This window comes from Lissotriton vulgaris, unplaced genomic scaffold, assembly GCF_964263255.1.
Source record: "Lissotriton vulgaris unplaced genomic scaffold, aLisVul1.2 SCAFFOLD_1069, whole genome shotgun sequence".
Taxonomy (NCBI): domain Eukaryota; kingdom Metazoa; phylum Chordata; class Amphibia; order Caudata; family Salamandridae; genus Lissotriton; species Lissotriton vulgaris.
This window is the reverse complement of record NW_028244666.1, coordinates 619,685-646,975: the sequence shown is the minus strand read 5'-3', so window position 1 is coordinate 646,975 and position 27,291 is coordinate 619,685. Positions and strand designations below refer to the sequence as shown.

The window sequence follows — 27,291 nt, the reverse complement described above, 5'->3', positions numbered from 1 at the left end:
AGGCAAATGGAAACTTTGAAAATATCGAATTCAAGACACCTGGAGAACTGTGCTCTTTGGATCCAGTGAATGTATGCAGGTACTTCAATCATAGATTTGAAGCTATGATGTCTTTCATCACGAACAAGAAAAATCCACCTCTTGGAGAGGTGTTGGATTTCTTCTGGAGAAAGGAGTATCAAGCAAGAGGTGCTCCTCATATACATATGCTGCTATGGATCAAAGATGCACCCAAATTTGGAACAGATCCGGACGACTTAGTGATGAGTTTCATAGAACAGTATTATACATGTGCTGTTCCAAAGACAAAGGAAGATAAAAGTCTAAGAGAACAAGTTTTACGGTTTCAAAGTCATCGTTGTGGAAAGTACTGTCGTCGTAAATTCAGAAACAAGGAGAAGTACTAAACCAAATGTCGTTTTGCATTTCCACGATCGGTGATATCTAAAGGAAGAGTGAACAATTTGATGTCTTCGCTGCGACATAATGTGACGAGGAAATCACCCAAAAACACATACAATTTGAAAAGAAACGAAGAGTCCAAGTACATTAACGACTACAACCCAGTGATTTTGTCCATGTGGAATGCTAACATGGATATACAGTTTGTGGCTGGCAACTGTATGGCTGTGGCTCGGTATGTGACGTCTTACATCACAAAAAAAGAAAAGACAGAACTGAAGGATATGTGGGAGGATATTTCCCATGAAAAGAGCCTCAGTAAGAAGTTGTACAGTTTCAGTCTGAAGATGTTGTCGCATCGAGAAATCGGAGCTTACGAATGTTCTGACCGGTTATCTTCAGCAAGTCTCTATGCCAAATCTAGGAGTATCATTTGGGCGAGTCTTGGTCTTGCTGCAAAGCGTAATCGAGTTCTGAAACCTGTACGGGAAATTGAGTATTTGGCGGAGAAGGAGCCAAGCAGTACAGATATTTGTAAGACCAACATGTTGGATACATATTATCCAAATAGAAGCAGTCACCTGGAGAATGTTTGTCTGTATGAGGTTCTACAAAATTACATTTTCAAGAGGAACATCAAAGAAGATATTGTTAAAGGAGTGTATGCTGTAATTGGAAGTGAGGGATGTCTGGTCAAGCAAAGAAAATGTCAATTGGTAAATCATCGAAAATTGAATTGCGAATCTCCAGAAAGAAAAGAGTTTTTCTATTTAGCTCTTTTGCAACTTTTCAAGCCTTGGCGTGCAGAAGAGGAACTGCTTGGAGATTTCCTATGTTACATTTTACAGCTTTTGATATTTGCTATTAAAAAACCATTGAAATTCACTGAAAAAACCATAGGTTATAGACCATATATAGTTAAGAATTAGCATTTACAAAACCTTAAAAATTCACTGAAAAAACCATAGGTTATAGACCATATATAGTTAGGGATTGGCATTTACAAAACCTTATTTTACTCGCACAAAACCATTGAAATTCGCATATATAGTTAGTTGCAATAACTATATATCGCACACCCGCAATCCACTGCTGATGATGTCACATATTACATCATTCATGACATGGTCAGTGACATCACTGATGACATCACTGATGACATCTCAAATGACATCACTGATGACATCCTCCAGTGACTGTATGTTTCTGTAAAGTTAAAATATGCCTTACATATTGAAGAATGAGTGGATGTATAAGTGTCTGGATGAAGGATTTAGTAGGTGCATGACTGACTGTATGAGAAAGTGATATCTAAAGGAAGAGTGAACAATTTGATGTCTTCGCTGCGACATAATGTGACGAGGAAATCACCCAAAAACACATGCAATTTGAAAAGAAACGAAGAGTCCAAGTACATTAACGACTACAACCCAGTGATTTTGTCCATGTGGAATGCTAACATGGATATACAGTTTGTGGCTGGCAACTGTATGGCTGTGGCTCGGTATGTGACGTCTTACATCACAAAAAAAGAAAAGACAGAACTGAAGGATATGTGGGAGGATATTTCCCATGAAAAGAGCCTCAGTAAGAAGTTGTACAGTTTCAGTCTGAAGATGTTGTCGCATCGAGAAATCGGAGCTTACGAATGTTCTGACCGGTTATCTTCAGCAAGTCTCTATGCCAAATCTAGGAGTATCATTTGGGCGAGTCTTGGTCTTGCTGCAAAGCGTAATCGAGTTCTGAAACCTGTACGGGAAATTGAGTATTTGGCGGAGAAGGAGCCAAGCAGTACAGATATTTGTAAGACCAACATGTTGGATACATATTATCCAAATAGAAGCAGTCACCTGGAGAATGTTTGTCTGTATGAGGTTCTACAAAATTACATTTTCAAGAGGAACATCAAAGAAGATATTGTTAAAGGAGTGTATGCTGTAATTGGAAGTGAGGGATATCTGGTCAAGCAAAGAAAATGTCAATTGGTAAATCATCGAAAATTGAATTGCGAATCTCCAGAAAGAAAATAGTTTTTCTATTTAGCTCTTTTGCAACTTTTCAAGCCTTGGCGTGCAGAAGAGGAACTGCTTGGAGATTTCCTATGTTACGAAGACTCTTTTAATGCAGCCAAGGAGTCCATAGAATGTCCTGTTTTTCCAAAATATCTAGAAATGTTGAATGCAGAAATCGAGCAGGAAGCAACAATTGCAGCTGAGATTGCTAGAGACAGTTCTCAGGACAGTCAGAGTTCTGTTTCATTGAGTCAGGATCCACTAGGAGAACCACTTATCGAAAATGAAGCTGCCACTGCCATGGTTGAAGTGGAAAGAGCCATGGCACATGCTCAGGAGGATGCGGTTAACTTAGAAGATTTGGAAAGACAACTCAACGTTGAACAGAGGAAAATATATGACGAAGTTACCAAACAAATTGAGCATGGATTAAGTCATGAGAAGAAAGAGTGCTCATGTACGTTGTTGAAGCCTGTCCGACTGTACGTGAGTGGAGAAGCAGGAACTGGAAAAAGTTTCCTCATTAAAACAATTTCATGTTATCTGCAGAAAAGGACTGAGTCATCGCTGTCTTGTGTTGTGACCGCTCCAACTGGTCAAAAATAATTAAATAAATATATAAATAAAAAAATTATAATACAAAAATATAAAATATATTTTTGAATTAGAATAAGAATACATTTTACAGCTTTTGATATTTGCTATTAAAAAACCATTGAAATTCACTGAAAAAACCATAGGTTATAGACCATATATAGTTAAGAATTAGCATTTACAAAACCTTAAAAATTCACTGAAAAAACCATAGGTTATAGACCATATATAGTTAGGGATTGGCATTTACAAAACCTTATTTTACTCGCACAAAACCATTGAAATTCGCATATATAGTTAGTTGCAATAACTATATATCGCACACCCGCAATCCACTGCTGATGATGTCACATATTACATCATTCATGACATGGTCAGTGACATCACTGATGACATCACTGATGACATCTCAAATGACATCACTGATGACATCACTGATGACAACTCAAATGACATCACAGACAACATCACTGATGACATCAATTATGTGATAATACGATCAACCTCTTCAGACTCTAATATAACCTTACATACACTCAGAGTAAACAGACACTCACAGATTGTCACTCATCCATGGAGTTACTCATACACCTAGTCAGTCATGCAAAGAATCAATCACACCTCCCTTTCCTCAACTATACAGTTATACACACCTTACTTATTCAAACATATTCTAACACATATTTACTCTCTTATACAATCACTGATACAAGTTTTCAATGATCCATGCAGCCACTCACACATTCACTGGCTTTTATACACAGTAATTTATATATGTGAACTCTCACATGTACTGTGTTTTACATATGTACTTACTTTGACATGTAGCACTGAGATATCCATTCACTCACCAATACACTCATGCACACAGTCAACCACCCATACAGCTGTTTCCACATGCAGATTTGAACCCATACATCTAGTGAATCAACTGTTCATACATCTATGCACAGAGTCACACACCTCCCAGACACCCACACACACACACTCACTCTCCCATACAAATACTTGGGCAACCAATCAATAACCCATATAGTTACTCATATAGCAACTGATCAACATATGCAGCAGTTTACAGAACAACAGATATAATGATGCACAAATTAAGACAGTTTAGTCACTAACCCATGCACTCAGTGAGACACATTTAATCACTTTCTCATACAGTCAGTCATGCACCTACTAAATCCTTCATCCAGACACTTATACATCCACTCATTCTTCAATATGTAAGGCATATTTTAACTTTACAGAAACATACAGTCACTGGATGATGTCATCAGTGATGTCATTTGAGATGTCATCAGTGATGTCATCAGTGATGTCACTGACCATGTCATGAATGATGTAATATGTGACATCATCAGCAGTGGATTGCGGGTGCGCGATATATAGTTATTGCAACTAACTATATATGCGAATTTCAATGGTTTTGTGCGAGTAAAATAAGGTTTTGTAAATGCTAATCCCTAACTATATATGGTCTATAACCTATGGTTTTTTCAGTGAATTTTTAAGGTTTTGTAAATGCTAATTCCTAACTATATATGGTCTATAACCTATGATTTTTTCATTGAATATATATATATATAGACCTCAACTTCAAAGCATTCTAAACTTCCAGCTCTCGGAGAGAAAAAATGCGCGCACTCCTCTTCGTGGTAGGTAAGAACATATTTTTATTGCTCGCTTATGCCTGCTATTACGCGTTCCGGCCGATGAAACGGCCTTGATCAAATGAGGCTGGCTTTGCGAGAAACATTTTAAAGTTGCTGCACCTGTGTCATGTGATGATATATATATATATATATATATATATACACACACATATACACACACACACACACATATATATATATGTATACACACACACACACATATACACACACACATACACCCATCTACACACACATACACCCATATACACACAGACATATACATAGTTATATATACACATATATATATATATATGTATTACCTACTGGCGGTCGCCAGTAGGTAGTTATAGTTAGGATCAACTTTCCATAGGAAATCCGCAACATTCTATTGGGAATAACTTTGGCGCCGGTGGACGAATCTTCGCAAATTTCTCCAAGAAAATGGCCCGCTCTGCTCCTTCCTTGAAAGTTTGGGGGGGATTCGTCAAGCGGAGGCCGAAATAAAAGGGGGTCCCAAAACGTGTTTTCCCCATGTTAATTTCCATAGGGAGGTCGAACTCACTTTTAGCCCGAACGGCTGAATGGATTTGCACCAAACTTGGCAAAATTGTAGGGACTGGTAGCCCGATGTGCCTTTGCTATGTCTCAAGATATGTGCTCCAGTGGTTTTTGAGTAATTTAGGTTAAAAAAAATATATATATCTATGGCAGCGCCCCGGTACGCGCACCGCACCGGGGAGCGCTCCGGGCGTGCCACGCGACTTGTGCACAGAAAGCTGATTGGGTCTCTGTAAACATTCGAAACAGTCCGGAGCGGCCGCCATCTTGTGTCTCGGTAAAATCGAGACATAAGAGGTGGAAAAATCAAAGGGGGAAATGACCATAAGGGGGCAAGGATAGAACCCCCCTGACCCCCTAGGTTTGATGTGGCGGCCATAAAAGGGCCCAGCGGGGCAAAAAAAAAATGTTGTAATTTTTTTTGATTTGCGAGGGGGAGCGCCCGGTACGCGCACCGGGGAGTGCCCCATGGGGAAAAATGAATAATAGAGTTTTTAAAAAATGTAGCTTTTTTTAGAAATTGGAGGTAGTTCTAAAAAGAACTGGTTTTTTTCTTCTTTTTGTTTTATATTTTTTTATTGTTTTTTGAACATTTTAAACTTTTTTGGGGTTTTCTGAACAGTTTTATATTTTTTTGTATTTTTCATGGGGAGAAATGAAAAAACAGGGAATTGAAAATGGCTCAACTGGAGCAAAAAAAAAAGAAAAGAAATAATTAGGGTTTATTGGGGCATTTGTGGTTGTCCCCAGCAAGGACGATGAGCTTTACGCTCTGTTCTCCGTAGGAGATGGTCTTCCCACAATATTTACAGATAATTCGGAAATCTGCAAATCGTGGCTGAATGCAAGGCATCGTCTCACTTTCCTCTGGTGCCGACGGAGTGGGTTGCTTTCTTTTTGTGGTGGTGCTTGTGGATTGGGGAGGGTTACTGGCCAGTTCCCTCCTCTCTGCAGCAGAATAGTTTATTGGATGCTTGCGCTGCATGTGGCGAATCATCGTGTTGTTTCCAAATGAATATTTTTTATTAGGGTTCCCCCTAGAAAGTTCCATGCCACAGATTAGGCAAGTCACCTTGGCTGCATTTAATTTTTTCTTCCCCTCTGGGATCGAAAAAAACTCCCATATAATGTGTGGTCTTGGCTGGTATGGGGTATTTTGTTCTTCAAGCCATCTTCTCCTCCCCTCTTCCCCCTCCTCCACCTCTTGTTGACCACCAATGATATCTTGTGGTGGTCCTCTTGGTGGTTGTGGTGGTGGTGGTGGTGCAGATGCACCAGCTGCTGCTGCTACTGAAGCCATTATAAAGATCATAAAGGTACAGAGAGGTACACACAGGTCTTCCTAAGTCAAAGGACAAAGTCAGAATAAGGAAAAAAGGTGGGGTCTTTCATCCTTTTGAAAAAAAAATGTATTGAACCAATGAAAAGTTTTATTTTCAGGTCACATGACCAGGGGCTTCATCATTATGAAACCAAAACTGTTATGAACCAATGAAAAGTGTTATTTTCAGGTCACATGACCCGACGCGCTTACACTATGCGCCCCGGGGCGCGTCGCGAAGCACGTCGGACGCCTACGTTGCGTGATCGTATTCGCTCGAGTGGTCCGGGTGCGCTTACGCCGTGCGTATCACGCGGACGCGGCTACGCGATACGTCACGATCATGTTTTCGTACGCGATATTGGCGCTTACGGGACGCTCCCCGGTGCGCGCCCCAGGGCGCTTCATAAAACTACGCTTTCCGGGGCGCGCACCAAGGCACAAAAAAAAACAACAATATACAAAATAAAATTGGCTAAATTGTAGGGACTGGTAGCCCGATGTGCCTTTGCTATGTCTCAAGATATATGCTCAAGTGGTTTTTACGAAAATTAACTTTGAAACAATATATATCGGGCTACATTGAGCTATATATATGTTAGAGCCCAAATGTAGCCCAAAGATGGCCACCAGAGACAAAAAAAACAAATGTAGCCCAAATATCAGCCAGATGTAGCCCAAATATAGCCCAATGACAGAATGTCCCAGAGTGTTCTAAAGAACAACTAGAGCACTAACAGTCTTACTTATAAACTGAGACTTATAGTTAGGAATTAGCATTTAAAAAACCTTTGAAATTCACTGAAAAAAACATAGGTTTCACACCAGTTATAGTTAGGAATTAGCATTTAAAAAACCTATTAAATTCACTGAAAAAACCATAGGGTTCACACCAGTTATAGTTAGCTGGAAATTTTACTGACATAAAACCATTGAAATTCCCACGTTATAGTTAGTTGGACTCACTATAACTTGCGCGTGCAATGCACTGCTGATGACGTCACATATTACATCACTCATGACAAGGTCAGTGACATCACTCATGACATCACTGATGACACCATCCTTGTGACAGAGCGACAGACCTCCTTTCACTGTAATGTAACCCTTGAAACACATATTCAAAAATAGAAACTAACATTTTTAAACAAATTGAGATAACCATATCAGTTACAACAACCAATTCAGTAATTCCACCATCTATATACACATCTACTCATTCACAAACAGTTCAATATACTCACTCATACATATACTCACTCATCATATGTAGTGATACACCTATACATCCTGTTACACACCGACAGTCATCCAAACGTTACTCACACACATACTCACACATGCAAATAAACAATTGAACATCCATTTATTTGCATATAGAGCTATACACACACTACCACCTTACTTCTATTGAAATTTAAACATTTATTCTCTTAAACAATCCCTTATAGAAACACATACTTATTTAAACAGGAACTCTTACAATCTCTTACTCTCACATATACTCACTTATATACATCAATATTCACATATCTATACTACTATTATAAAGAGAGAACTTGCACCTTTTGGCCAGGTAAACTCAAGAACCACAGCGCCAATCTACACACCCGATACATCTATGAAAATGTCAGGGTGTGTAGATGGACATAGGGTATATAAATTTTAAAAAAAAGTAAATTAAAAAAATTAAGTTCTAAAACAAAGTAGTCCCCTGAAAGTAGCGCCGGCCGGTACCTAGCGCTGGCCACGACGCGACGTGCGTGATGACCGTGACGTGCGTGATGACGATGAGGAGGAGCGGCGGACATGGAGCTGCGATGAGGTGAGGAGCGCGGGCGCGACATGGCGAAGAGGAGCGGAAGCGGCAGCTCAGGTAAAGTAAAGCTTGAAATCAGGGCGGGAGGGGAGCCGGAGGGGAGCGGAAGGGGGGTGGGAGGGGAGCGGGAGGGGGGCGGGAAGGGAGCGGGAGGGGGCGGGAAGGAAGGGGGTGTGCACAGAGGGACAGGCAAGAGGAGTGGGGGCGGGAAGGAGTCGTGACGGGAGGGGGTCGGGACGGGAGGGGGTCGGGCGGGGGCGGGAGCGGGTGTACTGCCCCCAGCCCCTTTCTGCCCCAGGCAACGCTGGGGCGAGCTGCTAGTACTAGATTAAAACATATGTAGTTACTGATAAAGACACTAGTGAGACAGTCATTCACTCACTAACATACACATATACACACTCATTCACCCATACAGTCCTGCACATATGCTGTCTTCAAAACACATACAGAGTCAGTCAATCATGCATCTATGTGCTAAGTAATACCCCCACCAAACCATATAGACACTCATACTGATACTAAGAAAAACATCTAATAACCCATGTACATACACATGTAGCTACTCACCAACCCATGCAGCTACTTATACACAAAGTGAAACACTAATACATATATTTAAAAATGTAAACATTACTCACTAATATTTATTTTTCAGAAAGACACACATTCACTGGATGGTGTCATGAGTGATGTCATGAGTGATGTCACTGACCATGTCATGAGTGATGTAATATGTGACGTCATCAGCAGTGCATTGCACGCACAAGTTATAGTGAATCCAACTAACTATAACGTGGAAATTTCAATGGTTTTATGTCAGTAAAATGTCCAGCTAACTATAACTGGTGTGAAACCTATGTTTTTTCAGTGAATATATATATATATATATATATATATTTATTACCCACTGTTGGTCACCGATAGGTAGTTCTAGTTAGTACCTAGATTACTTAGGAACAGTGTTTTTTTAAGTTTGGTGGTGCTGTTTGACACATCTTCACAAAATTAAAAAGGTAAAAGGAGTACACTTTGTCTAGTTCTGCATGGAAAGTTTTGGGGTGATATATGAAGCGGAGATGCAGAAAAATGGGAGGGGGGCGAAGGTAAGCATGTGCGAATTGGCAATTTGCGGATTTGCGAATTGGCAATCCACAAAATTCGCGAATTCGTGCAAATTTGCGGATTTGCGAATTGGCAATCCACAAAATTCGCAAATTCGCGCGTATTTGCGAATTGGCAATCTGCAAAATTCACGATTTTTAAAATTTTTGCGTGTTCGCGGGTGTTCGCGAGGCGCTTTGCGTGTTCGCGGGTGTTCGCGAGGCGCTTTGCCATTTTGCAGGTTTTTTTTTTTGCCTGCTTAATCACTGCCACCCTCTGCCCTCTGTACCACTCGTTTCTGTGCCCTTCTGCCCTCTGCTCCACTTTTGTGCCCTTCTGCCCTCAGCCCCACTTAGAATGACGCCCATGCTTAGGCGAAGGGAGGGTTTGCTGGGGCATGCTCCAAAAAATGTGCGTTTCCCATGCAATTTCCAATAGGTACTTTGAACACAACTACAGTCCGAGCTGCTGGGTGGAATTAAACTAAATCAAAGTTTGGCAGAAAGGTATCTCTTTTTTCAGAAAGAGCCCTTTATGTAATTTGGTGTAAATTTGTTCAGTAGTTGCAGAGTTATTAATGGAAAAGCAAATTTTTACATCTATAGATGCCCACGCTCCACGGATCCACCAGCAATGACGTAATTGGCTGACCACAACCTGACCGGGAGGTTGCGGCCGCCATTTTAAGTATCAGTAAATGGTTCTGGGGGCTTAAATTTACCTGACCCATGGGTATGTTTGAGGAGTGCCGGAGGGAACTATGTTGGGTATGAAATGTTGTTACAATGTTTTTTTTCCCCACTTCGGGAATCCGGGAATCCACTGCAAGGCACAGCCCCCCTCGTTTAAATCCTAGACGGATTTGCAAATCTTGCCAACCTTTGGAAAAATAACCCACCTCAACCCCACTGAGACACCCACAGGCACTCTCACACCCATTTACAGATCTGCAAAGCAGCCATACACCCACTCACATACCTAAGCAGGCATTCAAACACCCACTCACAGAGCCATGCTGGCACTCACACACCCACTCACAGAGCCACACCCACTCACAGACCCACGCAGCCACTCACACACCCATGCAGGCACTGGCGCACTGACACACGCACTCACAGACCCATGTAGGAATTCACAGACCCACTCACATAGACCCCCACACAGACACTCACACCCATTGGTAGACCTGCAAGGTACTCACACCCACTCACGGACCCATACAGGCAGTCTCACATACCCTCACAGCCACTTACAGACACTCATACACCCACTCACACAACCTACACAAGCATTGACGCACCCACTCAAAGACCCATGCAGGAATTCACAGACCCACTAACATAGGCACTCTCACACCGGCAGTCACAGACCCACTCACAGACCGATGAAGGAACTCCCACAAAGCATGCAAGTCCTCTCAAACCTGCTCACAGACCTATACTGCTACTCACAGACTCAATCAAAAACCCAGCAGGCACTCTCACATTCATTCACAGACCCACTCATACACACTCACAGATCCACACAGGCACTCTTACACCCACATAGTCACAGACCCATATAGCCACTCCTAGACCTACACAGGCAGCCTCACACCTACTCAAAGACCTACACACTCTCACACCTACTCACAGACCCACACAAGCACTCCCATGCCCACTCACACACCCATGCTGGTGCTGACCAGCCCATTCAGCCACTTGCACACCCACTCAAGCATCCATGCAGCCACTTAGACACTTACCACCAACCCATGGAGCAGTTCACACACCCACTCACAGACTCATTCAAACACTCACAGACTCATACAGCAGCCACTCACCCATAAAGACCCTCACTCACAGACCCATACAGCCACTCACACACCCATTCACAGACCCATGCAGTCATTCACACACACACACACACACACATGTACCTATGCAGTCACTCTCACAAATCCATACAGACACTCAGACACCCACTCAACCATTCATACAGCTACTCAGACACCCACTCACTGAACCATATAGCCATTCAAACACCCACTCACCCAACCCAGACAGCCACTCACACAAAACTACTCACACCCACTCACAGACCCAAAGAGCCACTCACAGATCACACATCCACTCACACACCCTCAAGAACCTTTGAGTTTATGGTGTGTAGATAATAATTTTGCATAGAACAGGATGCAGTCTTTCAAGTTGTTGAGGAAAACCATGTTGCCTCCGTCTGTTTAATGGACTATGTCTTTTTGATACATTCCGTCCATATCAAAGTGTAAGTTGTTGTGCCCATGACGTGGTCTCGGAGAAATGCAGAAACAGTTCGATTGACATGTTTCTTGGTTTTCTCTATCTGTGGACAAAATTGGGTTGGAAAGTGCCTCTTCTGTCTTTGGCAAGTGTTGGGGAACACCAAGGCAGTATGTTGGGAAAAGTGACATTAATTTACCAAAGGTATCCTTCATTAGGATTTCTAGTCCTACCCCAGTAACTGTGCCTAGGTCATTGCCACCACAGGGCACAATAATGAGGTCTGGATGTTGGTAATTCACAATGCTTTCAACCAAAGTCAGCAATTGATGCCACTTTAACTCTTTCTGCCCAACCCATGTAATGTCTACATTAGATAAACCTATGTCCCTGTCAATGCCCCTCTTCCAACCACTCTCTGTTGCTCAAAACACAAAACTGTCATCAACAATCTCAAGTCTGCTCATTTTGGCGACAAGGAGGAGTAGTAAACAGAAAACGGCTGCAGCAGAATGAGGCAGTTTTGAAGATGAAAGGCAGCTAACATGGAGGACAGCAAGTACAATGTAAAAAACCATTTGAATGGATGTTCGAGATGTGCAGGAAACTAAAATTAGGTAAACATGGAGGACAGCAAGTAAAATATAAAATAACATATTTGAATGGATGGTCGAGGTGTGCAGGGAACTAAAATTAGGTATTGACTGTAACAAAAAATGTAACGAGATCTGCGATTGGCTTTGGAAAAATAAAAAATTAAGTTTTGTTGTTAGGATATGCTTGGAATTGGTAACACTCAACCACACCTGCTACAGTTAATGTGAAGATAGTATGCTGTTTAGTGAAAGTCTTGTGAACCTTTCATCTACTGGTATGCAGAGACTACTGGAAATGTGGTTACTAGGGAAACACAGCTAAATGACTGTGGGGGAAGAGAACAAAAGAGACTGCTGTGTAAAACAGAAAAGGAGACTAGTGTACAAAAATTGCTCAGTAGGGAGTGTATGCCTTGTACTGGTAACATTTTACAAAATTAAATATAAATAAAAAGCATTAATAGTAGACTGATGAATGCTTTTAACGGCTTCCGTGTGGTTCCGCAGGTCCACTGCGAAGTTACATGGGGGGCTGCGCTGAGCCCCACAGTGGATCTGTGGAAAACTACAAACTTGGGCTTATTTTCCAGAAACATGGAAAGGGTCAAAAATAGTTACCATTTAGGAGTGTTATACAAAAACAAAGGATGAAATGAAGTCTGTGATTTGCTAAATATAGGAGTATGAGTAAGAGCACATGGGGATGGGTAGCCATTGTAGGTACTTTTCTACTGAGTGGAGGAGGATTGCCATAGCTCTGACTTGATATTTGCAGTGGAGAACAGTTGTTAACAGATATTATAATGCAAGCTGGATAACAGCAAAGAGATTTTACAGGTAGGTTAATGAGGTTGTAGTTTAAAAAAGTATATTTTTTTAAAAAGTGAGGTTAATAAGCTAAAAGAAAATGTATGTCTTTTAGACATTACAATTAAAGGCAAAATAGAAGGGAGCTTAGATGAGAACATTACCTAAAAATATAGTGAGCAGCAAAGGAGGAAGAGGAATTGCTATACTGAAAGAATAGTTATTATATTAAACCAGTATGAATTAATGTGTTCGAAATTAGACGTGGGTGCTTGCTTATAGTATGTAATTTGAACCCACTCACACAGTCAGGCAGACACTTATACACCCACTTATACTCCCACAAAAGCACTTATGTACACACCACTGATATAGCCAGAGTGACTGACACACTCAGTAACACACCCATAAAACCATTCGCACACCCATTTACTCAACCCTGCATCCACTTGGTCATTCACACATCCTTATCGGCACTTTCACACTCACTCACACCAATACAGCCATTCATGTATCCAGCAGTCAGCTAGTTACACACATACTTACACACCCATACACCCAGTTTTACACCCAGTCGCCCACCCATACAGCAATTCATTTACAAAACCATAAAACCACTAACACACCCGGTGTAACAGCAGCAGAGGCACTTGTACATCCACTCACATACCCATGTATCCACCACTAACTGAGCCTCTTCGCCACACAGTTACAGACCCATACACCCTCTAACAAAGCTAATTACCAATCCATACAGGCACTTGCTTACCCATTTAGACACCTATACTGCCACTAACACACCCAGTCACATACTGAGACACCCTGTCGGCCTGAGGAATTTGAGCAGTTCACCACTGCTAAATAGTGGTAAAGCTTATATGCTTCTCACCTAAACATGGTTTAATTGACTTATCTACAACTGGTATATTTAATTGATCTGTAAGTCCCTAGTAGAGTGCACGGCCTTTGGCCAGGGCCTGTAAATTAAATACTTGTAGAGGGCCTGCAGCACTAATTGAATCATTCATACAAGTAGCCCTTTAAACCTGTCTGAGGCCTGCCACTTCGACTTGGCATTTAATGCCCCTTGACAATGTTTAAACTCTCCTTTTTTATACATACATCACCCCTAAGGTAGGCCCTAGGTAGCTCAATGGTCAGGGTTATGTGTAGTTAAAAGGTAAGACAATGACTTTTAAGTTTCAGTAAGTCACACACGCACTTACAGACCCATTCACCCAGTTATACAACCAGTCACCCACCTATACAGCCACAATCATACCTATTTGGAACAACACATCCAGTCAGATAGTGACAGAATAACTTGTGCATCCACTCACACAGTACTTATGTATGCACTGCTAATAGAGCTGCTTGCACACACAGTTACACACATAAACACTCACTGAAACAGTCAGTTTCCAATCCATACGTCACTTACATACCCATTTAATCACCCATGCAGTCACTAAGACACCCAGTTCACCGTAGGAATTTGAGCAGTGTACCACTGCTAGATTGTGGTAAAGTATGTGCGCTTCTCCCCTAAATATGGTTTGACTGACTTTAACCACAATTAGGATATTTAATGTATCCGTAAGTCTCTAGTAGAGTGCACTATGTGTACACAAGGCCTGTAAATTAAATGCTAGTAGTGGTCCAGCAGCACTAACAATTTTTTTTTTTCTCAAACATTTTTTGGGGAAGAAAATAAACAGGTATTAAAAGGGGTAATGGGAAGAATTTACTGGCTTCAATCTGTGAAACATATCAAGGTTTAATGGGGAGGAAAAATATAATTAACTGTGATTCTCACTGTATCCAGGTATTCAACCACAGATTACATCTTTAGAGTCACAGACATCTGGCATTTGCTACAGTGCGTTACCATCTCTGAACTTATCGCAGACAGCAGGAACAGTTATGATAGCCGGGGCAATGATTCCCCCAAGTACAGATAATGACTGTTCTTCTACTGCACGTGCCTTCTCCCGCATTATGCAATGGTACATGCATTGATGGATAGTATTGATGTGCTTCTACATGGAACTTGTCTCAGGGGAATACCTCTACCCAGTCTGTCTCGACAATTGTTTACTGCAGACACTGCACTGAAAAAACACTAACCTTTTTTCTCTCCCAAAGGAATCCTGAAATGTTTCCAAACATTGCTCTCCTTTTTTGGAGGTGGCATCTCTTCCTGCTCTAGCAGGACAGGGTCAGGTTGTCTTTGCTGGTCTACTGATATACCTGCATCTATCTAAAGTACTTGTGCACAAAAGTGTATTAGTAAATAGCTAAATAAGTTATGTTAAGTTTATTGGTTAATTGTTTTGTTTAAATCATATAATAATGCTACAATCTCATATAACTTGATGCAGTAAGCTGGTACGGTTAGTTGTTGAATATTTGAAGGTTCCCCCAAGATTACTACAGATAAGGAGTGCGGTTCTCCTCCACTTGCCTTCTCCTGCATCAAGTGATTGTATGTCCTTTTCATGGATGGTTTTAAGGTGCCTTCTCATGGAACTTGTCCCACAAGAATACTTTTTACTGGGCTCTATTGATAATTGCTAGCCGTAGATGTTATACTGCACAAACCTTGCAAATACACAACTCTATCCTTAAGTTCTCCTGGTGTCTTGAACACGATGCCTCTAAAATGTTAGAGTTTGCTTCTATCAAAAAGCCATCCCATGGATGTTCTGGCCAAATGAGGATTAGAAACCAAGGTGCTGTTACCTAAATTTTGCAACATACACATGGGCTCACCATGATGACAATACCAGTACTCATTGGTCCCATGAATGGCAAACCATCAGATTTATCAGATTTGTGGCTGTAAAGTAAACAGACAGCAGCACCTCAGTACATGGGGGGTCCTAGTGTAGCTAATCAAAAGTCCAGGTTTGGGTGTGTTTCTGTGTTTGAGACCAGTTAAATAAGTTATGTTATGCTTATTTGTTAACTGTTTGGTTTAACTTGTGTGGTAATGTATTAATAACATCTATTTTTAAACTTATAAAAATGTATATTACTGAACTGAACTTCTGGCTCAAATTGTAGTACATTTTAAATTAAAACAAACCCAAACAAACCAAAGGTTACACAGACATTATATTTAGGAAATACCATTAAAAAAGTAGAAATTCAGTCAGACACTCACTTACAGTCCCATACAACTTCTCACATACTCACTCATATACACACACTCACACAGGTACTAACATGAACTCTTACACTCAGAGTGACTCACACAGGTACTGACATACCCACACAGTCACTCACACACCCGCTGACACTCAAAATCCCAGTCACTCACACATCCATTTACACATGCAAACACCTACTGACAGACACAAACATCCATACAGCCACTCATATACCCACCCACACACTGATTCTGCCACTCACACACCGATACAGCCATTCACACACTCAGCCATATATCAATGCAGGCACTCACACACCCAGCTACACACTGATATAGCCACTCACACATCCACTCACATACTGATACAGCCATTCACATACTGTTACAGCCATTCACACACCGATACAGCTACTCATACACCCACCCATACATCAATGCAGACACTCACATACCCACTCACACACTGATTCAGCCACTGACATACTCAGTTACACACCCTTTGCATTCACTTGCTTATTCATTTCCATTTTAGTATTCTAGATGACACTGCAAAACAATTGCTAATGTCTTCGTTCATACTTTATAGGATTATTACCCTTCTTAAATATTATAATTTTAGTTATGTGGCGTGAGGGACATATATACATAAAAAACTAAAACACAAACACACATTTGCACAAAAACATAAAACACGCAGGGGAGAGATTTACCAAATCTCCAAGCCAAGCAGCGCTGCCTCCTGCAAGGCTGTGCTTCGTTATGCAACAGGGAAAGAGCAGGAGAGCATCATTTATTTTGAAAGTTTTATATAGCACGAACATGACCACAGAAGGCATCAGAGCGCTTTACAGATTATGCAGTAGGACGAGTACATGGAAACACAAATAATCAGCATATCAACAGGTACATATATTTAGGATGTCCAACATTCTCAAGAACCTAGCACCTAGGGCACAGAACAGCATCAAAAGACCCGGAAGTCAAGTGGGGAAGGAAGACTGAGGCAGATATTTCTTCATCATGAGCTCTTTAACTTCTGATTTGAACAGGGTAGAGGAAGGGATCACCCTGACTACGGGGGGAAGACAGTCCCAGATCTTTGACGCCATACCTGAAAATTATCGATTATAGGTCCTTTTTTTTAAAATTTTTGTGGTTTGAGTAATAGGGGGCTGGCACTTCTAGGGGCTCTTGACCATGTGAGAGCTCCAGTTTCTGAGCGAGGTACATCAGGGTTTTTGAGGTGGATGGCTTTGTGTGTCATGCATGCAATTTTCAGCTGTATCAGAGCTTTATAGGGGAGCCATTGCAGAACTATCAGGGCCGAAGAGATGTGTGGTTGAATTTTTTTGTGCCAATAACGAGCCTTGCCACAGCATTGTGGGTCACCCTCAATGCTGAGGCCAAAGATATGGCTCTCTCCTCCCCTTTCCCTTGCATCTGCGCTGATTATAGCTGGTGTGCGCCATGCACCACCTTGGGGCCCTAGCACTAGGGTGTGTGTGTGTGTATGTGTGTGTGTGTGTGAGTGAGAGTCTAGCATAGGTTTTGTACAGGAAGGGTACCCTTCCTTTAGAAAATACTATGCCTCAACACCAGAGAACACTTTTACCCCTTTGTATACATTCTGCACAGTGCAGCATGCATGCAGTGCATGCAAATTCAGAAAAGGAAGGAGAAATGAAAGCATTTCTCCTTCCTTCACCTAGTTTAAAAGGACACGCTAAACCCAATCTACTGTGTTTAGAAAATTGGGTTTAGTGTGAGAAAGCTTGGATGGATGCCTGGGAACACCCGGGCACCACCCTTGGCACACCCCCATGGTGCAAAGTAATGTGAAGCCCAACTTGGAGAGTAAATTAAGAAAAAAAGATTTTGCGCTGTTTTGCGTCACTTTTGTGATGCAAACATGGAGCAAAAGATTAGTAAAGCCCCCCGCAGTTCGATCTTATTTTGACCAGATGTAGAGATTCCTGAAAAACATTTTTTTCTGTTTTTTGAACAATTTTATATTTGTTTTTGGATTTAATTTTTGGGTAACAACAAAACTAGGGATAAGGGAAGTTAACTGGTAAGAAGCCACTGGCTTCAGTCTCTTAAAACATATCTGTGAAACGGAGCAAAAAAATAAAATTAACACTGGTAATCCTTGACAGGTATGCAGCCACAGATGTTATCTTCACCGCCATAGTACTGACATTTTGCACAGTGTGTTAACATGTCTCTTCATTTGTCGCAGAAAGATAGTACGCTAATTTGTTGCACTGTTGATGCTTCTCCCAAGGTTTCTGCTGATTACGAGTGTCTCCTCCTGCACTTGCCTTTTCCTGCATTCATGGATGGTTTTTATATGTTTCCACATGGAGCTTGTCCCATGGAAATATGGAAATACAAATTCCTAGTACCTCTTGATAAGGTTTTTGTGCCAATGTGGCATTGCACCAATTTCGCTGACACTTTCTTTTTACCACATAGAATGGTGAAAAAATTCCATAAATCACTCTCCTTCTTTGCCTGTGGCATGTTCTCATCCTGGTCTGAAACAGCTTCGGCCTGCGCTGGTTGTTCTTCACACACAGCTGTAGAAGCTGACATAATTCTGCTCAGATATAAAGAAAACAAACAGCTGCGCTATTCTCATTACTATCTCTGCAGAGGTAAAATCCAAATGAGATATTAAGGGTGTGGTTTACAAAGTAGATGGGTGGGGTCCTAGTGTAGTCAATTAGAAGTTCTCGTTTGGGTGTGCTTCTGTTAGGGAGCAGATGCGTGGATCCACCAAATTCGTGAAATGAATAACTATGTTAAAAAACACAACATGTTCCCACACATGTATATATAAATAGGTTTCCTGTGATATCTGATGAAAATCTGAAGCACCTATATATCGATTTGCATTTCTACTGTTTTTGACAAATTTGCGAATTTGGATTTGCACACCCGTTTCGATAAAGTCACAGGAATTTGAAACCATATACCTATAGTGGTGCCATTTTTTTTCGGAACACCACTGGGTCCACAAAATTATTTTAAAAAGGAAAGATGAACTGGTTTTATTGCAGAGGACACAGTGTCTATGCCACTCAGGAGTGAACAGGAGGCACAAACACGAATGTTCAACGATGTCTGAGCTGAAGGTGAGTTGACAATACCTTTGAAGTTGCAGCTGTGAGGACCAGACGATGCTGTGGAAGACCAGGAGCTGTTCACCAGGTGTCCCATATAGGATGTAAGGATGCAGGGGGCAGTGCCCGGCAAGGCCAGCAACAAGCCTTGGCAATGGCAACCAATGTAGTAGTCAAAAAAGGTGCAATGTCGGGACCAGCAAGGTCCAAGTGACTCACCACGAATAGGGACATTAGAGCAGGCCCCAAGCAAGCAGGAGAGCACACTGAAGCCAAAGAAGACACCCGAGAGTACCTACAGGTTGGAGGCACAGGAGTTGCAAGGGGACCTCGAGCAGCTCACCAAAGGATGAAGGCCCATGGTGCAGGCGAAGATCTTGGTTGCAAGAGATGCTTGAGGCTGGATCTTCTTGGAGCTTGAAGATCTCTGGAGAGAGTCAACAACCCTTTGCAACGGCAAGTCGATGTGGTGCACAGGGGTACTGCTCCAGCGGTTCAGACGAGGGATACTGGCTTCAAACTTGCTTTGAACACAGTGCAGGCCTCGAGGGAGTTACACAACCACCTCCCGTGGTGCTGAACTGTTCGGAGACCGTAGGAGCTCAGGAACAGCAGACCAGTCAGCTTCTTTGTGGTCAATAAAGCATATGAAGGTGCACAACAAGAAAAATTGATGGAAAAATAAAGAATTTGTCAAAATATACGTGAATGGACTTCTTTACTTTGTGCACCTCCATATGCTTTGATAATCAAGGATCTGGTTTACAGTGGCACTTAACAGCGGCAGGTTCCAAAGGTTTTTTTTGCACAGGACTTCCTTTTTCACTAAATTGTGAGTAAGATGCAGGCTTGAAAAGTCCATTGTTGGCTTCTTGTGTGTGCAATATCTTCGCTGTGGTGCCTGCAGATGCAGGGGAGTGACTCCTTCACCCCAAGGGAGATTCCTTTCGGTGTCTTGGAGGTCCACAGGCCTTGTGAAGAACCTGTATGGAGAACAGGCACAGACAACGTACATGACTGTCAGGACGATGAGTCCAGGAGCAGTAGGAGACTTCCCAGTTGCAGTATCGGTTCCCGAAGCTTAGTCCAACGAAGTCCAAAGTGCCCAGACAGTTGAAGATGAAGTGGTTTCGGATATGAATCTTGTCCCGCGACAAATCTAAGGAACCACCCACCGGTAAGCCCTTAAGTACCCTAAGGAAAGGGCTGGGATGATTCAGGGGCCCTTCCTACAGGAGGGGCTGGGCAGTGGGGAGGATACTCCCATGTCCTTTGTCTAGTTTTGTGCCAGAGCGGGTGTCAACAGTTCCCTGAACTGTCAACTGGAGTATGTAAGAAGGGCACCAAATGTGCCCTTCAAAGCAGTCCAGTGGTGCTGGAAAGCGCTACTACCCTGCTTCAATACACTAAATCCTGTCTGGGAGGTGGTCACACCTCCCAGACAGGAAACTTATTGTACAGCCTTTCCCTGCTCGAGCTTGGCTCAGCGGCAGAATCGTGTCTCTGGTCAGCAGCAGCCATAGTTTGCTGTCCGGGTCAAGAAGACTGTTACCTGGAGCACTGAGGCCTCCCGAAGGGGCCCCAAAGTGGATGGAATCATGCCTCCAACACGGTTTACGGTGTTGGGGTATGATTCCAACATGTTTGATACTAAACATGACAGGGTTCATTACAGCCAGTTTAGAGATAGCCATCCCGTAATGACGCATGACCACTATGTATCGCAATGGCTGATGCACTTACAGCCCGGGAACTGGACTCCGTGGATTGTAGGTGTGTCCTGCCCATGTAGAGGAACACTCACACACATAACCAAGCACCCTGCCTTCAGGATTGAAAGGCCTGCCTTAGGGGTGACTTATAGGTTTTAAGTGTAGTGAAATGGTGCTAGCACCAGCTTACACAGGCTGCAATGGCAGGCCTGGAGTCAAAATGTGAGTAGTCTCCCATGGGTGGCATAATACATGCTTCATCCCATGGGGGACCCCTGGCATAATTCATGCTTCAGCCCATGGGGGACCCCTGGTGCACCGATGCCCTGGGAGCCCAGAGACTGGAGAACTGATTTGCAAGATCCCATTCCGACTAGTCAGTAAAACATAATGACACCAGCAGAACGCGGGGTGACCATGAAAGCAGATCCTACTTTCCAACAGATCCCCAATAAAACAGTTTGGAGAATGCGGGCAGGATGATGGAACAAACACCTTTCAGTTTTTGCCCACAGTGCAACACAAAATACCCTTGGCTGAGCACCATGGTGTCTGCAACCTCTGTCTCTCCCTTTAAGCATGAAACCTCCTCTGAGTCCTGTACTGCGTTTTGCTGAAAAAAGACTCTAAAGTGCAGAAGGGAAAGAGGATGGGTGCATCTAAAGATGCAGCAATTGTCATCCACTGAGATGGCATACATCTTCAGTGAACTAGACCGTCTCCCCCCAACGCTCAACCTTGGGAGCCGACATCAGTGTGGTACTCAAGGCCCTGCGGTAGACTCTTGATGACAAGATCAGAGGGAACCAAGGCAACCATTCTTGAAAGTCTAGCAGAAGAAATATATGCTACAAAAAAGAGGTTTGTAAGCACCCAGGTGACTTGCAAGATCTCTGTGGAGCTGCCCCAATGGAAACCTTTGAGTGCTCTGCCTCAAGCTCCAAGAAATGGAGTCCGAAATACCTTTTGAGAAGCGGATTGACTTCCTGCTTTTACATTTCCAACACTTCAGAAAAGGACTGGATTGAATGCGGAGCCACTCTTGTAGCACTGATAATGACTTTCCTTTCCCTTTCTCTATGAATTAGCAAAATCATCTCAAAATAATCTTTACAAGCCTACAGTTGTATGCAGATTGTCCACCATAGGCCAAGGTATAAAATGATAGTGAGATATGTAGCCACCAGTGTGATAAACCCACGTTTGAATTAAATAAAGTGAATTATTAAATGAAGACTTACCTGCTGTTTGCTGTGTTTGAACATTGTCTACCTGAGCCAATGGACTTAGAGACTCCGACTCTTCAAAGGCTAACATTGGGTTAAAGGGAATGTCTGGCATATTGCTTCCATCACTGCTAAAGGCATTCACTTTGGATGGTTTATTTCCACCAGGCAGGTTTATAAGCTCTTCAAAGTCTTCATTCTGCATAGACACCCCATTCTCATTTGGTAGTTTTTCTGTTTTGTGGCTACTGAAATAAATATTTAAAGGATCTGAATAAAAAGAATGCAAGTAGTCTTGCATGGTTAATTTACAGTAACATCTTTATCAATATTCACAAGTGACATGTCGTTCGTGATAAAAGTAACAAATAATTTAAATTTTCACATTTTTGAACAGTAGAACTGCAATGTTAAACCTGATGGCAACTACTGCAATGTTCACTGTATCATGAGAACACATTGTTTATGATGCAAATAACTGCTAGGCTCATGTTTCTCCCAGCTAAAAAAAAAAAAAATTACCATAAGATAACAGCCATTGCCGTAGAGGCAGTCTTCACCTTAGGAGAATCCACCCATCCGGTGTAAGGTCTTTATCGGTGATGTGGTCATGACTGATTTTCTTTGTTTGGGTGAGTGGGGGGTGTTAGGGGTTATGGTTGCAAACAGCACTTTTATTAGCAATGTAGCACCAGTAATCTGAAGTGAACTAACCAGATTTTAAACTGAATATCAACAAATGCGTGCAAACTGATTGAATAAGCCATACTTATACACCTGGAGAAAATCCATTACATATTTTCTTTTGTGTACATTCCAACTTTTTAACTAAGGAGACATTTACACTTTCATGCATTAACTTACTCATATACTCATGATCTATACATGATGTCTTACAAATCATTTATTTCTATCAGTGTAGGTGGCAAGGATTTTAGGAGGGGTTCACACAGCATTGCACGGGAGAGGGAACTTTACTGTATGCAGCTGCTTATGCATATTACAAGCAGGTCATATATGCTGTAGTGCTTATTTTGAACCCATCTATTTTTACAAAGGCATGTGACTCTTGATTGCAGGTGGACACGTCAACATGTCTCATATGCATGTATTACCAGTGGTGTAGAGAGGAAAGGGTCTCCTCTTTACATGACGTGTTTGGGTCAATGCTCTATACTGTAGTATGACGTGCAATGCTGAGAGTGTTTTGTTGCTTTGCAGCAAGGATGATCTTTTTCTGACTAATCCCTGATTTTGCCAAGGACCTTGATACTTAAACTTTGCCTCTATACTCATAAAAATATATTCACAGCGGTTTGCCCCAGATATTATTCTTTAGATACTATATGTCCACTCTATTGTTTTTTACCTTGATTGGAGGCTAGTCTCAGTAAAGCATCATGACACTTTTCTTCCATTGTCCTTGTAAACTCACACTTTGATTGTAACACTCAAGAGATGCAAATTAACCAGCAACCTGTTCTTAAAATATCTTAATCCACATCTTCACTAAGACTGTGTAATTTCTGGATGTTAAGATATGGTGTACAAATTTCTGCTTTAAGGCTCTTTACTTCCAGCTATAATTATTGATAACATACTTGCCTCCCTTCCTGCTACATCTCTGAGGAAGCAGCACAGTCTTACTGCTAGGGGAATAGTGGCGTTTACAATTGTCTCTAAACCTGGGATACCATCTTTCCCCCTATGATTTAGCTTCTCTCCTAAAAATACAATTTAACAAGTAATGGAACCCTTATGCAAACAAACCCCTCAGGTAGTTAACAGCTTTTTATGAAAGCCCAGACTACAGATTGTTCTCCAGTATTCTACACCATGTCTTTGCAAAATATGTTTCAGCGACACAACAAATTTACCTGGTTATAATGCTTTCGTTCCATCTTTACCCATTTTTGCATTTCATCAACTTTACACTCATGGCTTTATCACCTGTCCTTATATTAGAAGATGGTGGTGAGGTTTCCCTTCATACCCCTGCTCCGGAGGTAATTACAGACATGAGCTCTGCGTGTAACTTAGTTCTGCGAGAAACATTTTGTGTGTGCTAAATGCAAAATCCTGATCTAAAGGAATATAGTACTGTTTGAATACCAAGCAAGAAATTGTAAGCTCAACTATTATCAGAAGGAGAAACCCCATTTTGCATTCTCCTTTAACAACTTTTTTTTATTTTTTATTACACTTTATTTAGCATTTTAGTTGCAATTACAATAGTGCACTGGGAACAGAAAAGAGCAAAGTGATAAGTGTCAGCAGGCATATATATATATATATATATCTTTCCCAATGACATTTTTCAACAATATTGTGGTGTTACATGCCGCCCCAACATAAGTACTTTGAGTCCCCTATATATCAATAACTAGACTTTGTCTATCATATATGGAACGAAAGAGAAAGACACACATCAGGCCTGCATACATCGCAGCTGTAGTAACGGAGCATATAACTCTCCAGGGAGGTGGGCCATGTCATTCCCTATGCGACCACCTACCCCACTCCTAATGGAACTATTCCATGATCTGCTGGCGCAGAGGGGGTCAGTTGCTGGGCTTGCAAATACGCCCTGAAGGGTCCCCATACATCTTTAGGCCTGGAGGACGGGGAGTGTTGATGCATAAAGGTCGCTGTTCATGGAGCAAGATGCCATACTCTTTAGCCACCCCTTCACTGAGGGAGTCGTCCTGCCACCAAAGTGAATCGCTATCTCCCTTTTGGCCAGGAGGAAACTAATAGCAACAAATCTGCGCACAGCCAGTGGGAACTGTATAACGTATCCCAGCAATGCAATCTCGGGCAACGGGGACCTCCTTTAACAGCTTAATCCCCAAAACTCTCACTTCATAACACTCAGATATAAGTACACAGGGTCACACAGTCCCCAGATCACAAATGGCTACAACATGGTATATAATGCTCAGAGGAATATGTCTCAAAACAATAAATATGAAACCAATTAGGGCTTATAAACTAGGTTAAACATTATGAAGGATGTTTTTGTTTTATGAAACTATGCAGCCTATACGGTTTTCAAATGGAAATGGCGAGTTTCTTGATTCTCTATGCAAAGAGGCCACACCTTTTACAGTTTTTTTAATAGAAAAATCAACATGACAATGACCAACGTCCAGGACACCGCCAGAGCCAGCCTCCAGGAAGGAATGAAGAAGGTCGCGGAATGGATGAAGCTCAGCCGTCTGAAACTGAACTCAGACAAGACAGAAGTCCTCATCCTGGGACCTTCCCCCTCGGCCTGGAACAACTCCTGGTGGCCACCTGCCCTGGGCACCGTCCCCAAACCCACAGACCACGCACGCAACCTGGGCTTCATCCTTGACTCCTCCCTCACCATGACCAAGCAAGTCAACGCCGTCTCATCGTCCTGTTTCAACACCCTGCGCATGCTCCGTAAAATCGTCCGATGGATCCCCACCGCAACCAGGAAGACGGTCACCCAGGCCCTCGTCACCAGCCGCCTGGATTACGGAAACACCCTCTACGCCGGAACCACAGCCAAGCTCCAGAAAAGACTACAGCGAATACAGAACGCCTCGGCAAGACTCATCCTGGACATCCCCCGCCACAGCCACATCTCTGCCCATCTGAAGAATCTGCACTGGCTCCCCGTCAGCAAGAGAATCACATTCAGACTCCTCACCCACGCACACAAGGCTCTCCATGACGCGGGCCCCATGTACCTCAACAACCGCCTCGCGTTCTACACACCAACCCGCCAGCTCCGCTCCGCCAGCCTCGCCCTTGCCACCGTCCCACGTATTCACAAAGCCACCGCCGGAGGAAGGTCTTTCTCCTATCTGGCAGCCAAGACATGGAACTCCCTCCCCACCCACCTCCGAATGACACAGGACCATCTCGCCTTCAGGAAACAACTCAAGACCTGGCTGTTCGAGCAGCGACCCCCCCCCAGCGCCTGGAGACATTAACGGGTGAGTAGCGCCCTTTACAAATCCCCTGATTGATTGATTGAATCATTTAACATCATTAATACAAGACATAACCAGAGATACACAAACTTGTAATTCAAGTTTGATAGGACAATCCAAAAAGTCAGCAGGACTGAATTCTCACATTGCGATAATACAGGTGTACAATAAATAGATTTCTCCAGCGATTCAGTCCAACATTGCTCAGCTAAATACATACCCATTTCCTCCTCAACACATCACAGCTTGCATTTTTAAACATTTGGTATTCCCAGACATGCCCTTTTTCTTTAAAACCATAATGTGCCTGAAGCAAAAAAAAAAAAAGAAGCATTGCTTCCGATTCTCAAATCCCGTAAGAATCTTGTAAGGCTTCATAGTTTCAAAAAAAGATTACTGATGAGAATACCAGCATATCTGTATAATATTTTCAGCAGGAGAATAATCTTAATGGGTGCTATGCAACTCCCATTCTGCAAGTACTGTAAGTCTCTGTGGGCAGTGCTGAGGAGATCCACTAAGTTCTGCTGAGCCGTGTGTTCTGTTGTGGGGCATAGTTTTATATCTAGGTGTGCCTAGGTCAGTGACATATCATTGTTTTCAGGAGAAAGGATAGGAGCCCTGAAGCGTATCCTGGAGTTCATCTGGTACACTTATCCCTAGTGTCTGGGATTTGTGTGCCTTAACTGTAAACCCCACACGCATCCGAAAGCGCCCAGCTCTCGCAGCAAGGCAGGAAGTGTGGTTGTTGGGCTGGTGATGGTCAGTAGAACATCATCTGCATACAGAGCTATTTTGTGCTTTTTGCTAAAAGTCACCCCAGTTATCTGGGTCTTACGGTGGAGGGTCTCCATGTATAGGACGACGAGGAGCGAGGATAGCCCTGACACATCGTCCTCTAACCTGGAGGGAACCTGTCAACCCGTTAACTCTCATTCTAGTCACTGGGAATGTGTAACTGGTCAACTCACACTTCAGAAGCGTGGCCCAACACTGCC

The 27,291-nt window shown here is 42.5% G+C and overlaps 1 protein-coding gene across 4 annotated transcripts in view; it reads right to left on the bottom strand.

Annotated features, from left to right (window-relative positions):
• LOC147667170 (ensconsin-like) overlaps positions 1-27,291 on the bottom strand; it is a 652,025-nt gene that overhangs the window by 20,287 nt on the left and 604,447 nt on the right. For all 4 annotated transcript variants that reach the window (XM_086948874.1, XM_086948875.1, XM_086948876.1 and 1 more), the window contains one exon: positions 22,344-22,576. In XM_086948874.1, the coding sequence (XP_086805000.1) occupies positions 22,344-22,576 (233 nt within the window). The remainder of the gene's footprint in view (positions 1-22,343; positions 22,577-27,291) is intronic.